General features: G+C 41.9%; 1 protein-coding gene across 1 annotated transcript in view; it reads left to right on the top strand.

Moving 5' to 3' along the window:
• Positions 1–21,652, top strand: part of kcnh5b (potassium voltage-gated channel, subfamily H (eag-related), member 5b) — an 88,949-nt gene that overhangs the window by 47,733 nt on the left and 19,564 nt on the right. Inside the window, exons 9-11 of the mRNA XM_058616180.1 lie at positions 5,672–5,871; positions 17,521–17,580; positions 18,512–18,704. Coding sequence (XP_058472163.1) covers positions 5,672–5,871; positions 17,521–17,580; positions 18,512–18,704 — 453 coding nt within the window. The remainder of the gene's footprint in view (positions 1–5,671; positions 5,872–17,520; positions 17,581–18,511; positions 18,705–21,652) is intronic.

The following is a 21,652-nucleotide window of genomic DNA, read 5'->3' as shown; positions in this document are numbered from 1 at the left end:
CTGAATGTGTCAGCACAAAGTTCCTCTGGACATTCTCCAGAACTTCTTTTTCAAACTTTACAAAATGTTATTCACAAGCTAAACTTTGAATCCTTCAAAGTTTAGCTGAAGTCTTGTTGCTTTTTAGACCTGAACCTTTGTCCAGACTTGAAATTGTCTAGAAGACCTGAATGTGTCAAGGCGTTGCAGTTCCCCAAAGCTCCTCCGGACGTTCTCCAGAACTTCTGCTGCCAACTTGCAAAATTAAACATTTCTGGAGAATATCTGTGAGACACGTGTGTCCTGCTCTCCTGAAAGCTTTAGCCAGGCCCCGCCCCCTCGCCTGAATGTTCTGACCATTGTCTTGCTATTTCAAACTAATCTGACCCAGCGATCATCTGCTGTGGTCATCAGTTTGGAGGAAAATCTCTTACAGAAATCTGATTTCTTCCTGAATTAATGTCTGGAACTGTGCAGCGTGGAGTCCACAGGAATCTGAACCTTGAAGAAAGCCAAATTCTTGCTGCTTTTCAGACCTGAACTTTAGTCCAGACTTGTTCCTGAAATTGTCCAGAAGACCTGAATGTGTCAACACAGAGTTCCTCTGGATGTTCTCCGGAACTTCTGCTGAGAATTCAGCTGAAGAAGCTCCAGATAACCCTTCCCACCTTTATCCTGCTGTTTCAAGCTCATCTGACCCAAACAATCATCTGCTGTGGTCATCGTGTGGAGGAAAAACTCTTAAAGGAATCAAATTTCTTCCTGAATGTTCCTGAACCCTAACATTGGGAACTGTGCCGTGTGAAGTCCACAGAGATCGCACACTGTTTGAACTCTGGTTTCTGAACCTCGAAGAACTCTAAATTCTTGCTGCTTTCGTCCAGATTGTTGGTGAAATTGTCCAGAAAACTTAACTGTGTCAACACTAAGTTCCTCAGGACGTTCTTCAGAACTTTCAGAACTTCTTTTCTGGATATCTGATACCATTCTCCTGCTGTTTGGAACTTGTCTGAAACAAGTTCCAAACAATCAATCATCTGCGGTGTTTATCACAGGGTGGAAAAACTCTTACAGAAATGTCTGGACAGCGTTTTGACCTCGACCTCAGTCTGAATTGTGGAGGACGCTGAAGTATGTGGAGAAAAATGAAACAGAGAAAGTGTTAAAGCTCCCAGAAGAAGAACTCTGTGTGAACGTGTGAATATTAAATCAAGTTCAGTGACACTCGTCCTCTAAACCGCGATGACTTTCACTTCATTACAGCAGAGACATGAATAATTACACATCACTTCCGTGTGTTTAGCGTGTGTTTAGCGTGAGTCGCTCGCAGGTTTTTTGGGGGGGTGGGTTTGTAGTGATTCACACCACATTAACATAATCACACCCCGGCTCATTCATTCATCTCGGAGTCGTTCCCACAGTGAAAAGCAATCACTTTGTTAATTTATGCCACAGCTTCTGCTGAGAGGATCTCACAGCGACACGAGAGAGACGAGGAGAATTCAATCGAGCAGGTGCCAGGAATGACAGATTGATCCAGGCTGTGATAACCATGAGTGTGTGAGCCGTCCTCGCCGCTCTGCACCTGTGTACCTGCCCCCTACCTGCTGGTCTGAGTCACTGCAGTTGACAAAAAAGAAAAAAACACGTCCCATTCAAATTGCCGCCAATTCAGTAATCTGGGTCAGATCCAGATTAAACTCGGTCTGATGGTAGAGTGTCTGATCCTGATAATCATTGATGGGTTATTTTTAGTGGGGACAATTGGACTTCTCTTCCTGTGTTAAATTTAAATTGCCACCAAATCCGTAATCTAGTAATCTGGTTATTTCCATCATAAAATCCGGATGAAATTTAGTCTGATGGTAGATTGTCTGATGCTGTATGCACATACCACATTTTGTTCAAATCCGATGACTTGACAGATTTGATGAACGTGTGATGTTGTTTTGTGAGACGTATCTTCAGTGTTTCCAGTGTCCTCAGTGTCTTCAGTGTCTCCAGTGTCCTCAGTGTCCTCAGTGTAATAAACTTTAATAATAACATACTTGGATCAACATCCTTGTGAAAAGTTCAGATTAACAAACTCACAGATTACCTCGTGGTTAAAGGATAAAAAGACACTTCCCGGTGCAGACGCCGTGAACGTCTCCTTCGAATGTGACGTCTGTCCACTGGACGGACAGACAGACAGACATAGAGAGCAACAGACGGAGAGAGAGAGAGAGAGAGAGAGACAGACAGAGTCAGATGAAACCAGGAGCTGGAAGGTCGATCAATGGTGTCATCTGATGCGGACAGAGGACAGAGGACAGAGGACAGTACAGGGACAGACGGATCATCAAGGATTTATCAGAGCAACAGTTACAGAGACACTGTTTATACAAAGATTTCATCTCTGCACAACTGAGTAGAAAACATGACGAGTGGCAGCTGAAGTTTATGATACGATATCTTAAAGAACACGTTCACGTCTTTATCTCACTGTTAAACTGAAGTTTGTAAACCACTCACTCTCCCACACCAAAGCCCAGAGAGAAAACCAGTGATTTTAGCTCGCGGGACACAGGAGCTGCTGGTCTACTGCTGCCTCGTGTGGTCATGTTGTGTCACTGAGGTAAATCTGAACAAAGATTTTCAAATGCTGAATTTTATAAAATAAGACATTTGAAGTTAGTGATGAAGGCAGCAGTGGATCAACAACTCCTGTGTGTGTGATGTTAAAATCACTGATTTTCTCTATGGGCTTTGGTGTGGGAGAGTGAGAGTGATACAAATCAGTGCCTAAAAATCTGTTTTTCCCTTGAAAATTCAGTTTGTAAACCACTCCCTCATGACTGGCTTTTACTTTGAAAGTCAGGTTGAAAGGAAGTGGTGCTATGTATTGAAAGATGGCAAAAAAAACTTGTATTTCCTTTTCTTACAATAACTTCTAAAAAACTAAATGTCAAATTAAAATGTGCATTTTCTTTAAAGGGATAACTAATGTCACACTTTTTCCAGTGACATGTCTACATCATACATCACTTACATTTCTGCCAAATTAAAATAATATCACTGACATTTTACACAAACTGCACCTTTAATAAATGAAACTATAATAATAACAAAGAAAATAACAGACTCCGCCTCCGTGGTTAATTAAATTGTGTAAACTGACCCTTTAAACCTCGGCCTTTCACTAACAAGCCCTCCATTTTCTGTCGTCCACATGTGAGCGTGACCTTTTGACCCTAGCACATGCAGCTCCACATATCGACACTTCTCTCCTCCTCCTCCTCCTCTTCTTCTTCTTCCTCCTGCTGCTGCTGCTGTTCACCTTCAGCTCGATGTGACCGCTCCTCCATGACTTCATTACTCCCATGGATCGCGGGGCTCGGGCACCCGCGCGTCCTCGGGGAGCGCCGCTGATCCCTCGGCGGCCTCGTTACTTCAGCGGTGGAGGCTGTTTGTGCTCGCTCTTAATTTGGTCCCATTAGTGAAAGTGCAACACTTTGTCTTCATGGGTTCAAAACAAGGAGCTGAAAAACACACGGATTATTCTTGTTTGTTTTAAAGGACGAGTTCCCACATCTTTTGTATTTACTTTACATTAAGTTTGATTTTTATCATGCAATGTCCTTTTGTAGCTTTCTCTCTCTATACTTTTACCCTGCACTGACAGACTTTTCCAACAGGAAACTCAAGTTTGTAAAGCACTCACTCTCCCACACCAAAGCCCATAGAGAAAATCAGTGATTTTAACATCACACACACAGGAGTTGTTGATCCACTGCTGCCTCCATCACTAAATTCAAATGTCTTATTTTATCAATTCGGCATTTAAAAGTCTTTGTTTAGATTTACCCAAGTGACACAAAGTGACCACACGAGGTAGCAGCAGACCAGCAGCTCCTGTGTCCCCGCCAGCTAAAATCAGTGATTTTCTCTATGGGCTTTGGTGTGGGAGAGTGAGTGGTTTATGAACTTCTGTCTCACAGTGAGATAAAGACGTGGACATGTTCTTAAAGATATCGTAGACTCAAACTGACGTAGATCAGGTGAGCCTTTCATTAAGTAGCTTAAATCTGTTTTTTGTACCATATTTGGCCAAATCAAGAAAAGTCTGTGTTTATTGAGTTTAAAACACATTCAGACGTCCACAGAAGAAGCAGTTTTTCCTCCATCGTCTCTGACAAACTCGTACATCAGTGCGTTGATAACCAGAAGTCGTTTACACGCTGACGAATGCTCGTCGTTAGCTTTCCTTCTCTGTAGAGACGATGTTGTCGTGGTTGGTGCTGCTGTGTGTGTGTGTGTGTGTGTGTGTGTGTGTGGGGGGGGGGTGTTTGGTGAGACTCCACTGTTCACTGACATGTTTCCAGAGCTCAAACGCCTTCACGTTCACCTGGATTAATGAACCAGACTCCAGGTTTCAAACATCCAAACATCACAGTGAGTGAAAATGAACCGTTTCACTTCCTGGAAAAAACCCGGCAGGAGCTCGTTTACAGCTCAGCACAGGAACTACTGTAGGTGTGTGTGTGTGTAGGTGTGTGTGTAGGTGACACTGGTTCAGCCGCTGTCGTCCAATTAGCAGTTGTGTGTTTGAGCTCTTGTGTCTCTGGGTCTTCAGTTCCGGCTCAGTAATCTGGTCAAAGTGGTTCTTTAGCAGCTGACAGGGTCCTGACTCTCTCTCCACCTCTGTCTCTGTCCTGTTTTATCATTTGTTCCTCTTTGTGTCTCATTATCCTGCTTTTTTATTGGTTCTATTTTTACATTCACTCTTGGAGCTCCTTTGTTTTTACTTCTTTCTCCTCATAATATATATCTATATGTATATATAGATATATATGCAATATCTATGTAGATATACTGATATACTGTATATATTTATAATATTGAAAGAAAGAAAAAACTAAATAAGACATGAATTCCGAGATCAAAGTCAACAGTATGTTGACATGCAGTAAGTTGTAAATAACTGCCAAATATTAGACATTATTCCAGAAAAATGGGCAAAAGCACTGAGTTACTTTGGTCCTTTTATGGTTAAAATAAGGCATAAAAAAGTCCAGATGGACATTTTGGACACTGGGTCAGGAGTTAAAGGGTTTTATTCAGCTCAGTCCCTGAAAATGAATAAGTGTGAAGTGCGTCGCTCACATTAGACTGAAACAACCGAGGGTTCCAGTTACACTGATGAAGGTTGAACTTTCTTGTCATTTTATTAAAAGGAGGAGGAAACTATTTCTAGGGTGGTCACTATGGCAACAGTGGAGTCACAGCAGCTGGAGTCAACACACAATAGCTTTAAGTTTAAAGGTGGAGGCAGTTTTAGAGAAATTGTGTACTTTACTGAAGCCTGCAGCGATGAATTGATTGTAATTTATATATATATGTATATATATATATATACATATATATATATATATATGTATATATATATATATATATATATATATATACATATATATATGTATGTAAGAAATAAATCATTAAAACTGACTAACTTTGGTTTGTGGACAAAATAAGACATTTAAGATCGTCATCATTTCAAGGTTTGGGAAACACTGTGTGACGTTTTCTGGACAAAGCACTTCATCAAAGAATCTAGAAAATGGTCGACAGATAAACAGTCAAAAGTGTTGTTAATTTCAGGAAAACAAAGAACTGTCCGTTGAAACGTTGTCCCCTGTCTGTGTCTCTGTAGCTCTCCTCTACGCCACCATCTTTGGAAATGTGACCACCATCTTCCAGCAGATGTACGCGAACACCAACCGCTACCACGAGATGCTCAACAACGTGCGGGACTTCCTGAAACTCTACCAGGTTCCTAAAGGCCTGAGCGAGCGGGTGATGGACTACATCGTCTCCACCTGGTCCATGTCCAAAGGCATCGACACGGAGAAGGTGAGAACCTTAAAGAACCCATGTTTGTTTGGACTTTGTAGTGAAATCTGAGAGAAATCTGATGACAAGAACGTTTGAATGAAGACGGTTCTGGACAATAAAGAGAACTGTGGTTGTTTAAGGTACTGACACTTGGTCCGAGGCCAGCAGAGATACGAGGAAAAACTGATTTGAGCTCCTAAAATCTACGTCAGTTTAAGTCTACGATATCTTAAGAACATGTTTACGTGTTTATCTCACTGTGAGACAGACTTCTCCAACAGGAAACTGCAGTTTTTAAACATCACAATCTCCCGCACCAAAGCCCACAGAGAAAATCTGTGATTTTAGCTCACGGGGACACAGGAGCTGCTGGTCTACTGCTGCCTCGTGTGGTCACTTTGTGTCACTGAGGTCAATCTGAACAAAGGATGATTAATGCCGAGTACTACAGAATAAAACATAGAATAAAAACATAGGCACAATAAACACAGATAACACACAAGATAAAGTGATTATAAAACACTTCAAAGTTTCTCTTTGGTTTAGAGCATTACTGTAGTTATTACTCTATGAAACATGGAAATACTGAAGTTCTACATTAATGTCACACATTTATCATTCATTTAATATTCACTCTTCCCTCTGTGTGTTTTCACACCTCCTCCTTCTGCTGCTGCTGTAGTTTTCATGGAGAGAATAATGATAAAAATAATAATAATAATATTAAAAATAACTAGTACCGCGCGCGGTTCTGAACGGGTTCGAGCCGACCCACGCGGGTCGCCGTGTGCCACGGCTCCCCGCGTGCCTCGCGCTCTCACCCGTTCATTCACCGCGCGCGGTACTAGTTATTTTCAGTACTAGTTATTTTCAGCGGCGTCCCCGCGCATGTCGTTCCAAATTTCGAGGGGGATCGTGCAACGTATGGCAAAGTTATAGGGCACTTCCTGTTTAAAATGGCCGACTTCCTGTTCGGTCAAATGCGCGTCCGTAAACGTGTTCAGGGAAGTTCCCTTGTCTAACATCAAGTTTTGTTCAGATCGGACAATCTTAGAGTTTACTTCCTGTTTCGGGCATTCCACTTCCTGTTGGGAGGTCATCTTTTGCAGACATGCTCAGGACAGGTCCCTGGTGTCACATATAAGGTTTCTTGCAAATCGGACAACGTACGGCAAAGTTAGAGGGCACTTCCTGTTTAAAATGGCCAACTTCCTGTTCGTCTGTGGAAACATGTTCAGGGAAGGTCCCGTAACTCACATATCTAGTTTTGTGTCAATCGGACAATGTAAGACTTTACTTCCTGTTTCGGGTGTTCCACTTCCTGTAGGTAGGTGACCTTTTACGGACATGTTGAGGAAGGGTCTGGGGTCCCACATACTAAGTTTCAAGTGGATACAACAATCCCTGTTGGAGCAGCATCAAAAACTATAAATGTAATTCTGTCTGCTGTCACCAGGGGGCGCTGTATTTGAAAATGAATATTTTCATATAGACTTGTTCAGGACAGGACTGTCATCAATCCTTGCAAGTTTGGTTCAGATCGGACCAGGATTGGCAAAGTTGTAACAGTTTCTTTTTTTAGAATTTTCTACCACCACCAGGAGGCGCTGTTTTGAAAATGTACTGTTTCAGCAACATAGTCGTCTTCAGCAACTAACCATCATCAACTATAGCAAGTTTGGTTGGGATCAGACCTTCCATCGCAAAGTTATAAGAGTTTCATTGTCTGTTGTGAAAAATTATTATTATCTCCAATTTTGGCGCCCCCTATCTCGTACGCCATACAATATTTTAAAAAGCTTTTGATAACTTTTGATGCTCAACTCGTCCACATTGATCTCACCAAGTTTGAAGGTGATCGCACAAAAGCTCTAGGAGGAGATAATTGAAATACAAGCTGTCATATTGTCTGCTGTCACCAGGGGGCGCTGTTTTCGAAATTGAATATTTTCATATAGACGTCTTTAGGGCCGGACTGTCATCAATCCTAGCAAGTTTGGTTCAGATCGGACCAGGATTCGCGAAGTTGTAGCAGTTTGATTTTTTGTCCCAAAAATCCGACTTTGCGTCGTTGCCATGGCAACACCGTTAAACGATTTGTCGTCATATTGATCACGCATCATCTACCATGTGTTTTGACTGTTGTCACCAATTTTGAGTGCGGTACGATTATCTGTGTAAAAGTTATTCCCGAAATCGTAAAAAAACTTTTTTTTGGTGTATTTTCTTCCACCACAAGGAGGCGCTGTTTTCAAACTTCACCGTTTTTTCATAGACGTCTTCAGCCATGGCCCATCATCAATCATAGCAAGTTTGGTTCGGATCGGACCTTCCATCGCAAAGTTATAAGAGTTTTGTTTTTCTGATGCGAAACATCAGAATCATCACGAACTTTGCCGCCCCCTATCTCGTGCGCCGTGCGACATTTGAAAAAACTTTTGATACCGTGAGCTCCTCAACTGGTCCACATGGACCTCACCAAGTTTGAAGGTGATCGCACGAAAACTCTAGGAGGAGTTAGTTCAAATACCATTGCTGCGAATTCGCCAAAATCGCCCAAAAATCGCCAATCAACCCAAGATGGCGGATTTCCTGTAGGTTTCACGGGAAAGTCGTCATCGACTTTTTTGACCGTCCCCACCTAATGAACGTGTGTACCAAGTTTCGTTCACATACGTTAAACCCGACATGAGTTGACCTAATAGAAGTTTTTTGCGTGACTTTTTAGCCCCTCCCACTTCCAATTTTCCACGCATTTTCCCCGAACGACTTTCAGACGTAAATTTACACCAGGATTGATGCGGTCACAAAAATCTGTGAGTTTTGGGGTATGGGAAAGGCCTCAAAAATGCGATTTACTTTTAGGAATAATAATAATAAAAATAACTAGTACTGAAAATAACTAGTACCGCGCGCGGTTCTGAACGGGTTCGAGCCGACCCACGCGGGTCGCCGTGTGCCACGGCTCCCCGCGTGCCTCGCGCTCTCACCCGTTCATTCACCGCGCGCGGTACTAGTTATTTTCAGTACTAGTTATTTTCAGTACTAGTTATTTTCAGCGGCGTCCCCGCGCATGTCGTTCCAAATTTCGAGGGGGATCGGGCAACGTATGGCAAAGTTATAGGGCACTTCCTGTTTAAAATGGCAGACTTCCTGTTCGGTCAAGTGCGTGTCCGTAAACGTGTTCAGGGAACTTCCCTTGTCTTACATATCAAGTTTTGTTCAGATCGGACAATGTAAGACTTTACTTCCTGTTTCGGGCGTTCCACTTCCTGTTGGGAGGTCATCGCTTGCAGACATGCTCAGGACAGGTCCTTGGTGTCACATAAAAGGTTTCGTGCAAATCGGACAACGTACGGCAAAGTTAGAGGGCACTTCCTGTTTAAAATGGCCAACTTCCTGTTCGTCTCCGTAAACGTGTTCAGGGAAGTTCCCTTGTCTTACATATCAAGTTTTGTTCAGATCGGACAATGTAAGACTTTACTTCCTGTTTCGGGCGTTCCACTTCCTGTAGGGAGGTGACCTTTTACGGACATGCTCAGGACAGGTCCCTGGTGTCACATATAAGGTTTTGTGCAGATCGGACAACGTACGGCAAAGTTAGAAGGCACTTCCTGTTTAAAATGGCCGACTTCCTGTTCGGTCAATGGCGTCTCCGTAAACATATTCAGGGAAGGTCCCATAACTCACATATCTAGTTTCGTGTCAATCGGACAATGTAAGACTTTACTTCCTGTTTCGGGCGTTCCACTTCCTGTAGGGAGGTGACCTTTTACGGACATGTTGAGGAAGGGTCTGGGGTCCCACATACTAACTTTCAAGTGGATACAACAATCCCTGTTGGAGCAGCATCAAAAACTATAAATGTAATTCTGTCTGCTGTCACCAGGGGGCGCTGTATTTGAAAATAAATATTTTCATATAGACGTGTTCAGGGCAGGACTGTCATCAATCCTTGCAAGTTTGGTTCAGATCGGACCAGGATTGGCAAAGTTGTAACAGTTTCTTTTTTTAGAATTTTCTACCACCACCATGAGGCGCTGTTTTCAAAATGTACCGTTTCAGCAATATAGTCGTCTTCAACAACTAACCATCATCAACTATAGCAAGTTTGGTTGGGATCAGACCTTCCATCGCGAAGTTATAAGAGTTTCATTGTCTGTTGTGAAAAATTATTATTGTCTCCAACTTTGGCGCCCCCTATCTCTTACGCCATACAATATTTTAAAAAGCTTTTGATAACTTTTGATGCTCAACTCGTCCACATTGATCTCACCAAGTTTGAAGGTGATCGCACAAAAGCTCTAGGAGGAGATAATTGAAATACAAGCTGTCATACTGTCTGCTGTCACCAGGGGGCGCTGTTTTCGAAATTGAATATTTTCATATAGACGTCTTTAGGGCCAGACTATCATCAATCCTAGCAAGTTTGGTTCAGATCGGACCAGGATTTGCGAAGTTGTAGCAGTTTGATTTTTTGTCCCAAAAATCCGACTTTGCGTCATTGCCATGGCAACACCGTTAAACGATTTGTCGTCATATTGATCACGCATCATCTACCATGTGTTTTGACTGTTGTCACCAATTTTGAGTGCGGTACAATTATCTGTGTAAAAGTTATTCCCGAAATCGTAAAAAAACTTTTTTTTTGTGTATTTTCTTTCACCACAAGGAGGCGCTGTTTTCAAACTTCACCGTTTTTTCATAGACGTCTTCAGCCATGGCCCATCATCAATGGTAGCAAGTTTGGTTCGGATCGGACCTTCCATCGCAAAGTTATAAGAGTTTTGTTTTTCTGATGCGAAACATCAGAATCATCACGAACTTTGCCGCCCCCTATCTCGTGCGCCGTGCGACATTTGAAAAAACTTTTGATACCGTGAGCTCATCAACTGGTCCACAGGGACCTCACCAAGTTTGAAGGTGATCGCACGAAAACTCTAGGAGGAGTTAGTTCAAATACCATTGCTGCGAATTCGCCAAAATCGCCAAAAAATGGCCAATCAACCCAAGATGGCGGATTTCCTGTTGGGTTTGGATCATGGTCATAATGTAATTTTTTCTTCATCCTGACCCACTACACATGTGTACCGAATTTCGTGCATGTGCGATATTTGTGTTGGTCATGGTGAATTTGGACAGGTGGCGCCGCACTTATTGGCCCCTCCCACATTCAATTTTCGACGCACATTCCCCGAACTTTTTTCAGACGTAAATTTACACCAGGATTGATGCGGTCACAAAAATTGGTGAGTTTTGGGGTATGGGAAAGGCCTCAAAAAGGCAATTCATTTGGGGGAATAATAAGAATAAAAATAACTAGTACTGAAAATAACTAGTACTGAAAATAACTAGTACCGCGCGCGGTTCTGAACGGGTTCGAGCCGACCCACGCGGGTCGCCGTGTGCCACGGCTCCCCGCGTGCTTCGCGCTCTCACCCGTTCATTCACCGCGCGCGGTACTAGTTATTTTCAGTACTAGTTATTTTCAGTACTAGTTATTTTCAGCGGCGTCCCCGCGCATGTCGTTCCAAATTTTGTGGGGGATCGGGCAACGTATGGCAAAGTTATAGGGCACTTCCTGTTTAAAATGGCAGACTTTCTGTTCGGTCAAGTGCGTGTCCGTAAACGTGTTCAGGGAACTTCCCTTGTCTTACATATCAAGTTTTGTGCAGATTGGATAATCTTGGAGTTTACTTCCTGTTTTCGGGCATTCCACTTCCTGTTGGGAGGTCATCTCTTGCAGACATGCTCAGGACAGGTCCCTGGTGTCACATAAAATGTTTCGTGCAAATCGGACAACGTACGGCAAAGTTAGAGGGCACTTCCTGTTTAAAATGGCCAACTTCCTGTTCGTCTCCGTAAACGTGTTCAGGGAAGTTCCCTTGTCTTACATATCAAGTTTTGTTCAGATCGGACAATGTAAGACTTTACTTCCTGTTTCGGGCGTTCCACTTCCTGTAGGGAGGTGACCTTTTACGGACATGCTCAGGACAGGTCCCTGGTGTCACATATAAGGTTTTGTGCAGATAGGACAACGTACGGCAAAGTTAGAGGGCACTTCCTGTTTAAAATGGCCGACTTCCTGTTCGGTCAACGGCGTCTCCGTAAACATGTTCAGGGAAGGTCCGGTAACTCACATATCTAGTTTCGTGTCAATCGGACAATGTAAGACTTTACTTCCTGTTTCGGGCGTTCCACTTCCTGTAGGGAGGTGACCTTTTACGGACATGTTGAGGAAGGGTCTGGGGTCCCACATACTAAGTTTCAAGTGGATACAACAATCCCTGTTGGAGCAGCATCAAAAACTATAAATGTAATTCTGTCTGCTGTCACCAGGGGGCGCTGTATTTGAAAATGAATATTTTCATATAGACGTGTTCAGGGCCGGACTGTCATCAATCCTTGCAAGTTTGGTTCAGATCGGACCAGGATTGGCAAAGTTGTAACAGTTTGTTTTTTTTAGAATTTTCTACCACCACCAGGAGGCGCTGTTTTCAAAATGTACCGTTTCAGCAACATAGTCGTCTTCAGCAACTAACCATCATCAACTATAGCAAGTTTGGTTGGGATCAGACCTTCCATCGCGAAGTTATAAGAGTTTCATTGTCTGTTATGAAAAATTATTATTATCTCCAATTTTGGCGCCCCCTATCTCGTACGCCATACAATATTTTAAAAAGCTTTTGATAACTTTTGATGCTCAACTCGTCCACATTGATCTCACCAAGTTTGAAGGTGATCGCACAAAAGCTCTAGGAGGAGATAATTGAAATACAAGCTGTCATATTGTCTACTGTCACCAGGGGGCGCTGTTTTCGAAATTTAATATTTTCATATAGACGTCTTTAGGGCCGGACTATCATCAATCCTAGCAAGTTTGGTTCAGATCGGACCAGGATTCACGAAGTTGTAGCAGTTTGATTTTTTGTCCCAAAAATCCGACTTTGCGTCGTTGCCATGGCAACACCGTTAAACGATTTGTTGTCATATTGATCACGCATCATCTACCATGTGTTTTGACTGTTGTCACCAATTTTGAGTGCGGTACGATTATCTGTGTAAAAGTTATTCCCGAAATCGTAAAAAAACTTTTTTTTTGTGTATTTTCTTTCACCACAAGGAGGCGCTGTTTTCAAACTTCACCGTTTTTTCATAGACGTCTTCAGCCATGGCCCATCATCAATCATAGCAAGTTTGGTTCGGATCGGACCTTCCATCGCAAAGTTATAAGAGTTTTTTTTTTCTGATGCGAAACATCAGAATCATCACGAACTTTGCCGCCCCCTATCTCGTGCGCCGTGCGACATTTGAAAAAACTTTTGATACCGTGAGCTCCTCAACTGGTCCACAGGGACCTCACCAAGTTTGAAGGTGATCGCACGAAAACTCTAGGAGGAGTTAGTTCAAATACCATTGCTGCGAATTCGCCAAAATCGCCAAAAAATGGCCAATCAACCCAAGATGGCGGATTTCCTGTTGGGTTTGGATCATGGTCATAATGTAATTTTTTCTTCATCCTGACCCACTACACATGTGTACCGAATTTCGTGCATGTGCGATATTTGTGTTGGTCATGGTGAATTTGGACAGGTGGCGCCACACTTATTGGCCCCTCCCACATTCAATTTTCGACGCACATTCCCCGAACCTTTTTCAGACGTAAATTTACACCAGGATTGATGCGGTCACAAAAATTGGTGAGTTTTGGGGTATGGGAAAGGCCTCAAAAAGGCAATTCATTTGGGGGAATAATAAGAATAATAATAATAAAAATAACTAGTACCGCGCGCGGTTCTGAACGGGTTCGAGCCGACCCACGCGGGTCGCCGTGTGCCACGGCTCCCCGCGTGCCTCGCGCTCTCACCCGTTCATTCACCGCGCGCGGTACTAGTTATTTTCAGTACTAGTTATTTTCAGCGGCGTCCCCGCGCATGTCGATCCACATTTCGGGGGGGATCGGGCAACGTATGGCAAAGTTATAGGGCACTTCCTGTTTAAAATGGCAGACTTCCTGTTCGGTCAAGTGCGTGTACGTAAACGTGTTCAGGGAACTTCCCTTGTCTTACATATCAAGTTTTGTGCAGATCGGATAATCTTAGAGTTTACTTCCTGTTTCGGGCATTCCACTTCCTGTTGGGAGGTCATCTCTTGCAGACATGCTCAGGACAGGTCCCTGGTGTCACATAAAAGGTTTCGTGCAAATCGGACAACGTACGGCAAAGTAAGAGGGCACTTCCTGTTTAAAATCGCCAACTTCCTGTTCGTCTCCGTAAACGTGTTCAGGGAAGTTCCCTTGTCTTACATATCAAGTTTTGTTCAGATCGGACAATGTAAGACTTTACTTCCTGTTTCGGGCGTTCCACTTCCTGTAGGGAGGTGACCTTTTACGGACATGCTCAGGACAGGTCCCTGGTGTCACATATAAGGTTTTGTGCAGATCGGACAACGTACGGCAAAGTTAGAGGGCACTTCCTGTTTAAAATGGCCGACTTCCTGTTTGGTCAACGGCGTCTCCGTAAACATGTTCAGGGAAGGTCCAGTAACTCACATATCTAGTTTCGTGTCAATCGGACAATGTAAGACTTTACTTCCTGTTTCGGGCGTTCCACTTCCTGTAGGGAGGTGACCTTTTACGGACATGTTGAGGAAGGGTCTGGGGTCCCACATACTAAGTTTCAAGTGGATACAACAATCCCTGTTGGAGCAGCATCAAAAACTATAAATGTAATTCTGTCTGCTGTCACCAGGGGGCGCTGTATTTGAAAATGAATATTTTCATATAGACGTGTTCAGGGCCGGACTGTCATCAATCCTTGCAAGTTTGGTTCAGATCGGACCAGGATTGGCAAAGTTGTAACAGTTTGTTTTTTTAGAATTTTCTACCACCACCAGGAGGCGCTGTTTTCAAAATGTACCGTTTCAGCAACATAGTCGTCTTCAGCAACTAACCATCAACAACTATAGCAAGTTTGGTTGGGATCAGACCTTCCATCGCAAAGTTATAAGAGTTTCATTGTCTGTTATGAAAAATTATTATTATCTCCAATTTTGGCGCCCCCTATCTCGTACGCCATACAATATTTTAAAAAGCTTTTGATAACTTTTGATGCTCAACTCGTCCACATTGATCTCACCAAGTTTGAAGGTGATTGCACAAAAGCTCTAGGAGGAGATAATTGAAATACAAGCTGTCATATTGTCTACTGTCACCAGGGGGCGCTGTTTTCGAAATTTAATATTTTCATATAGACGTCTTTAGGGCCGGACTATCATCAATCCTAGCAAGTTTGGTTCAGATCGGACCAGGATTCACGAAGTTGTAGCAGTTTGATTTTTTGTCCCAAAAATCCGACTTTGCGTCGTTGCCATGGCAACACCGTTAAACGATTTGTCGTCATATTGATCACGCATCATCTACCATGTGTTTTGACTGTTGTCACCAATTTTGAGTGCGGTACGATTATCTGTGTAAAAGTTATTCCCGAAATCGTAAAAAAACTTTTTTTTTGTGTATTTTCTTTCACCACAAGGAGGCGCTGTTTTCAAACTTCACCGTTTTTTCATAGACGTCTTCAGCCATGGCCCATCATCAATCATAGCAAGTTTGGTTCGGATCGGACCTTCCATCGCAAAGTTATAAGAGTTTTTTTTTTCTGATGCGAAACATCAGAATCATCACGAACTTTGCCGCCCCCTATCTCGTGCGCCATGCGACATTTGAAAAAACCTTTGATACCGTGAGCTCCTCAACTGGTCCACAGGGACCTCACCAAGTTTGAAGGTGATCGCACGAAAACTCTAGGAGGAGTTAGTTCAAATACCATTGCTGCGAATTCGCCAAAATCGCCAAAAAATCGCCAATCAACCCAAGATGGCGGATTTCCTGTTGGGTTTGGATCATGGTCATAATGTAATTTTTTCTTCATCCTGACCCACTACACATGTGTACCGAATTTCGTGCATGTGCGATATTTGTGTTGGTCATGGTGAATTTGGACAGGTGGCGCCGCACTTATTGGCCCCTCCCACATTCAATTTTTGACGCACATTCCCCGAATCTTTTTCAGACGTAAATTTACACCACGATTGATGCGGTCACAAAAATCTGTGAGTTTTGGGGTATGGGAAAGGCCTCAAAAACGCGATTTACTTTAAGGAATAATAAGAATAATAATAATAATAATCCTTCCAGTTTCAATAGGTTTCTTGCAACCTTGTTGCTCGAACCCTAATAATAATAATAATCCTTCCAGTTTCAATAGGTTTCTTGCAACCTTGTTGCTCGAACCCTAATAATAATAATAATAATCTTTTGCATTTCAATAGGGTTCTTGCAACCTTGTTGCTCGAACCCTAATAAACCCCTCCTGAGGAGACATGCCGCGAGGCTCGTGTATAAAAACACCTCTGAGTCAGAACTGGGGCCAATTAGTGAGTATTTTTCTGTCACAGTGGGAGCCATTACATGATTCTCAGTCAGCTGTTTACCCTCAATACACACCTGAAAAACAGAGCCGCGGCTCCCTGAAGTGTCCCACATCTCCTCCTGTCCTCATGTCCTCCACTTTAAATAGAGCAAAGATATTTAAATGATTAATTGTTGTCATTTTGTTCAGAAGTAAGTTTAGAGAACATGATAAAAATAAACAGGATTTTTGTCCTGTTTATTTTGTCCATTCAGTTAAAAACAGTGAATTCAAGACTGGGACAGGGTTTTTGCTCAGTGCTGCCCCCTCATGGTTGGATGCTTATTTACATTAATAATTAACTTTAGCCTTTCATTTATATAATTTGTTTATTTTTGTTTTAAAATATTCAGTTTGTGTTAATTATAAATGCTGTGTTAAAACAAATAGTTACATCCATCTCCTTATTGACATAAAATGTCACCATTAAAACTCATCATAAACTACCCTTTTCAGCATAAAAACATTTCTTTTTTTATTCTATGTCGTTATGCTTTCATTCCAAGGTCCTGACCTTAAATTTAAGTTTTTGGGTTTTTCTTTGTTTTTTTTAATATTCATAAATATTTGACCTATTTTTCTCTGTTTGTCATACATTTCCTGTTAAAATGTTAAAAAAAACACAGGGAACAATAATTATTACTTAGGTCCAGTAAAAATAAATAAATAATAATCCCTTAACCAATAGTATTACTTTAGTATGAAGTTAAAAAGTAAAATCTGAGCATGTTTAAAATCCAATAGGTGGCGATCTTCAGTAATAGATGGCCAGTGGAAAAAAAGAAAGAAAATGAATTAATTATATTTTATTTGATCATCAGGACATCAGGACAGGTGAACATTTATGTTTAAATGGCTGTGACAATTATGGTACTGAAGGTGCAGAGTGTGAGTAAATGACACGACACAAACAAAAAATTAAATCCTGTTTGTTACCATAAAACCTGACTGTTATTGTGCAGTGTAGTTTCACACACTACAGCATCTGAAATGACCTCTGACCCCGGGGTAAGTTGTAAACAGATAAACAGGTCATGTTTTAGAGACGTTTTTTTTCTGTAATTAATCCTCAGAGAGAAAATAACACGTCTTCTGCTGTTGTTTTCATTTTTTATTTTTTTTTGCTGATGTGATTTTATTTTTTCTTCTCTTCCTCTGTGACTCCCTCGTGTTTCTCCCTCTCTCTTTTTCCCTCCAGGTTTTATCCATTTGTCCTAAGGACATGAGAGCCGACATCTGTGTCCACCTCAACAGGAAGGTACGAGTCTGTGGAGCTGGGTTTTCTAATCCTTTTACACTGTGGGGAAAAAAGCCATAACTGATTATTATTATTATTATTACGTTATATTTAAGCAGAGGTTGTTGTTTTTTAATTGATATCTTCTTGTCGTTTTTATCAACGTCAAAGTCGATGGAACAAGATTTGTGTCAATATTGTCAAACAAATAATTAACCACAAAATCAAAAATACAGAAATTGCAAATATAAAATATACATTATTGTATTTTATTTGTTTTAAAATACACTTTTTGTTTTCGTTTTTTATTTTTGAGTCTGTCCATGGGCGGGGCTTAGGAAATATAAATGTTGATTGGCTACTGAGCAGACTTCTGGTCCATTGAGCTGTTGCTCCAAAACTCAGTAGCCAATCAGCAGGCAGCTCACGAAGCCCCGCCCATGTACAAACAAAAAACTCCAGGGAGCACAAAAAAAACAAGTTTGGAGCAAAAACGTAAAAAAGAAAAAAAAAACGTAAAAAAGAGTCACGAAATTCCCATCATTGCAAACAAAAAAGTGTATTTTAAAACAAATAAAATATAAGTAATTGGTAATTATTCAATTAATATGTTATTTGCAATTTTGTGGTTCTCTTTTGTGTTGTTTAAATAATATCGACACAAATCCATAAAAGTCAACCAGGCACGGCCGTTCTTTGCATTTATTTTTACATATTATATATATATATATATATATATATATATATATATATATATATATATATATGATATGTAATATAATATGATATAATATAATATAAAAGGTCACAGACTGAACACAGGAAGAATTTCACATCATTAAAACTTAGAAGGCGTTGACAGTTTCTTCCAGCTGAAGCTGAAGATCTCAAACTTTAAACATTAAACTTTAAAGCTTTGATTCTTTTTTTCTTTTAATTTTTTGTGTCTCAGGTCTTCAACGAGCACCCTGCGTTCCGTTTAGCGAGCGACGGCTGCCTGCGCTCGCTGGCCGTGGAGTTCCAGACCATCCACTGCGCTCCGGGAGACCTGATCTTCCACGCCGGCGAGAGCGTGGACACGCTGTGCTTCGTGGTGTCCGGGTCACTGGAGGTCATCCAGGACGACGAGGTCATCGCCATCTTAGGTCGGTGCTCATGTCTTTTTTTTTTTTTTACAACCATCACAACCCTTCAAACCACAGCAACATGTCAACTGTCCCATGTCCCCACTTTAGAAAATGTCCTCATTTTCAAAGATGTCCTCACTCTTACACCTGTTTTCCGTCTTTATGACGTTTTTATTTTGTTAATAGTTTGAGTTTTGGGACAAAACGAGACATTTAGAAAAGACACAGGTCGTTTCAGAGCTGTGTTCAGCCCCACTCTCTTTCCCTGGTTTTGTCCTTGTTGATGTGATTGAGGACGACGTGGCTCGTCTCCGTAGTAAGAACTGTAGTTTGCTGCCGGCGTGGAAGACGCTGATCCATTATGTTAAAGCTATAGATTCCACTGCAGCAGAGAGAGAGAGAGGCTGTGATGCAACAACAGTCAGAGGGAAAATAAAAGAACAGAGAGAGAGAAGAGAGCAGGAGGAGGAGGAGGAAGAGGAGGAGGAGGGAGGACGTTGGAGAGATAAGATTCACGAAATGTGAAAGAGGAAGAGGAGAAAAATCACATCAGAGGAGAAATTTGGTGAGAAAGTGACACAAATTTGAAAAAGTGGGACGGAGACAGACGTGGAACCTGAGCACAGCTTCATCACAGTGAGGACCTTAATCAGTGGCTGTTGTTGTTGTTGCTGTGGATAGACACATGAGGTTATTATCATCATAATTATCATTATTATTATTAGAGTGTCTGCTTAGCAGCACAAAGCCATGAGAACTCCCGTTGGTTTGTGTTGCAGTTATGAGAAACACCCGCACACGTCCTATATCAAAACGTGCGGTTTCATCGGGAATGGTACGCTGTGACTTTTCTAAGCACTTCGAATAACCGTGGCCACAAAAATCGCAAAAAACTGCGAAGAATTTCCACATACACATGAATAGGAAATAGAAATCACAACCCCGCCCACAGTGTCGTCGTACTTTAACATAGAGACGTGGTTCAAACTTTAAACGGCTCACAAGACTTCAGACTTTTCTCACCTGAATCAAAGTTTTTATATACTGTATGTTATGGTTTTTTCACATAATCTCAGTTTAAGTTTTGTACTTTTTTGAAGTGTGTATTGGGTGGCTAGACCTCTCGCTGAATAATCACCAAAATCTCAAACAAACTCATCTCCTGCACACAATTGTTACATAAAAACGCTGCTATGGTTGTTGTCTAACATTGTGTGTTGTTTTCATGGCCATGTGCACGTGTTTTGAACCGTGTTTCGACATTTTCAGTATTTCCTAAATTCAGAATGAATGAGGAGTGGTTTAGTGTGGTTTGGTCTGCGGATGCAGCACTGATGTGTGTAATCCGATGACTTTTCTTCAGTTTTCTCACAATGTGACAACATTTCTGCAGCATTAGCGTCGCTCTGCTCTCGACTCAGAGAAGATGAAGTCTCTCCGGGAACCTTCACCGTGTCCTCTGCGACTCCGATTTATCGGCAGCAGCCAAACTCCGCGAGACGCTAATTGGACCTTTTCGGGGTCAAACTTTGCGTTGCATAGCAACCAGAATATCCGAGTATCCAACGTCCTCAGTGGCGATTGCTTACAGCTGCAGTTTTGTGTTTGAGCAGGAGAACAAAGCCGTCGTCTGATCACGGTGTCAAGAGCAGGAGGAGGATGGAGGGATCAGGAGATCAGCGAGGAGGGAGGATGGAAGGAAGGATAGAAGGGCAGATAAGAGTGCCTGCTTAGCAATGCACAGCAATAAGAACTCCTTAGATAAATTCCACACATCTGTCAAAACGTGCAGTTTGAGCAGAAGTGTGCTATGTCTTTTCTAAGCGTTTCCACATACACATGAATGGGAAACGATTTCAACCCAGCCCAGTGTGGAGCTTCACAGTGTCGTCGTACTTTAACGTAGAGATGTGGTTCAAACTTTAAACGGCTCACAAGACTTCAGACTTTTCTCCCCTGAACTGAAGTTTTGATATATATTAAGTTTTTTACACAATCGCAGTTTAAGTTTTGCACTTTTTTTGTGTATTGCGTGGCTAGAGTGACACACTCTGCTGAGGTCCATGAAAATAATGACAACAATCTCTAAACTAACTCTTCTCCTGCCCACAATTTCCAACCTACACAGACATTTTTGACATCAAAACGTTGCTATGGTTGTCGTCTAACCCCGTGTGTTGTTTTCATTTTCATATGACTTGCAGTTTTTCTTAAAATCACCTAAAAGCGCAGAGTTCTGATCAAACCCATTGACTTTGAAAAAAAAAAAAATGAAGACGAGGTTGATTTTAAAACTGTAATTTCTCTGTCAGTACAGATGTAAATGTGGGAGCGGCTGAAAGTCTCCCGACGCTCACAAACCAAACATTTCCTCTCTATCATCAACCGTTCTTGAAATACTTTAAAACACATGGTTTTCTCTGTTTTTCACCGGTTTTGGACAGTGAGAAAACAGTGAGAGGAAGAGGAAGAGCAAATGTTTGAGAGCGGTGTCGTCGTTCATCATCTCAGAGTGGTTGTAAATGTAGTTTTGGGGCAGGATGGAGGAGAGAGAGAGAGAGAAGACAGGAACTCATAAAGAAAGATGGAGATGTTCAGAGATGATCATCAGTCAGTATTCATATGCAGCAAAATGCACTTTTCTTTTCCCACACTGGATCATGTGTAGGACACAAGAGACGGGGAGAGGAGACAGACACATGGAAGGAAGAGTCAAAGAGACAGATGAGTGACATTTGGAGGCGGGAGAATGGATGAGGAAGTTGATGGAGGGAAAGAGTGAAAGGAGGAGGGATTGGAGGCGGGAATGAAGAGGAAGGAGGAGATGATTTTTTAATAGAACTGAAAGATGGAGGCAAAGGAAAAGGAGGAAAGACCTTGTCAGGACCAGTCTTGCTCTTGGAGACCAAAAAGAATCTCATTTCTGAGGAGCTGGATTAAGTTTGGGATTAAGATTTGAATTGTGG

Source organism: Solea solea, chromosome 18 (genome assembly GCF_958295425.1).
Source record: "Solea solea chromosome 18, fSolSol10.1, whole genome shotgun sequence".
Lineage (NCBI taxonomy): Eukaryota > Metazoa > Chordata > Actinopteri > Pleuronectiformes > Soleidae > Solea > Solea solea.
The sequence above is the reverse complement of the archived record's forward strand: the minus strand, read 5'-3'. Positions and strand labels throughout refer to the sequence as shown.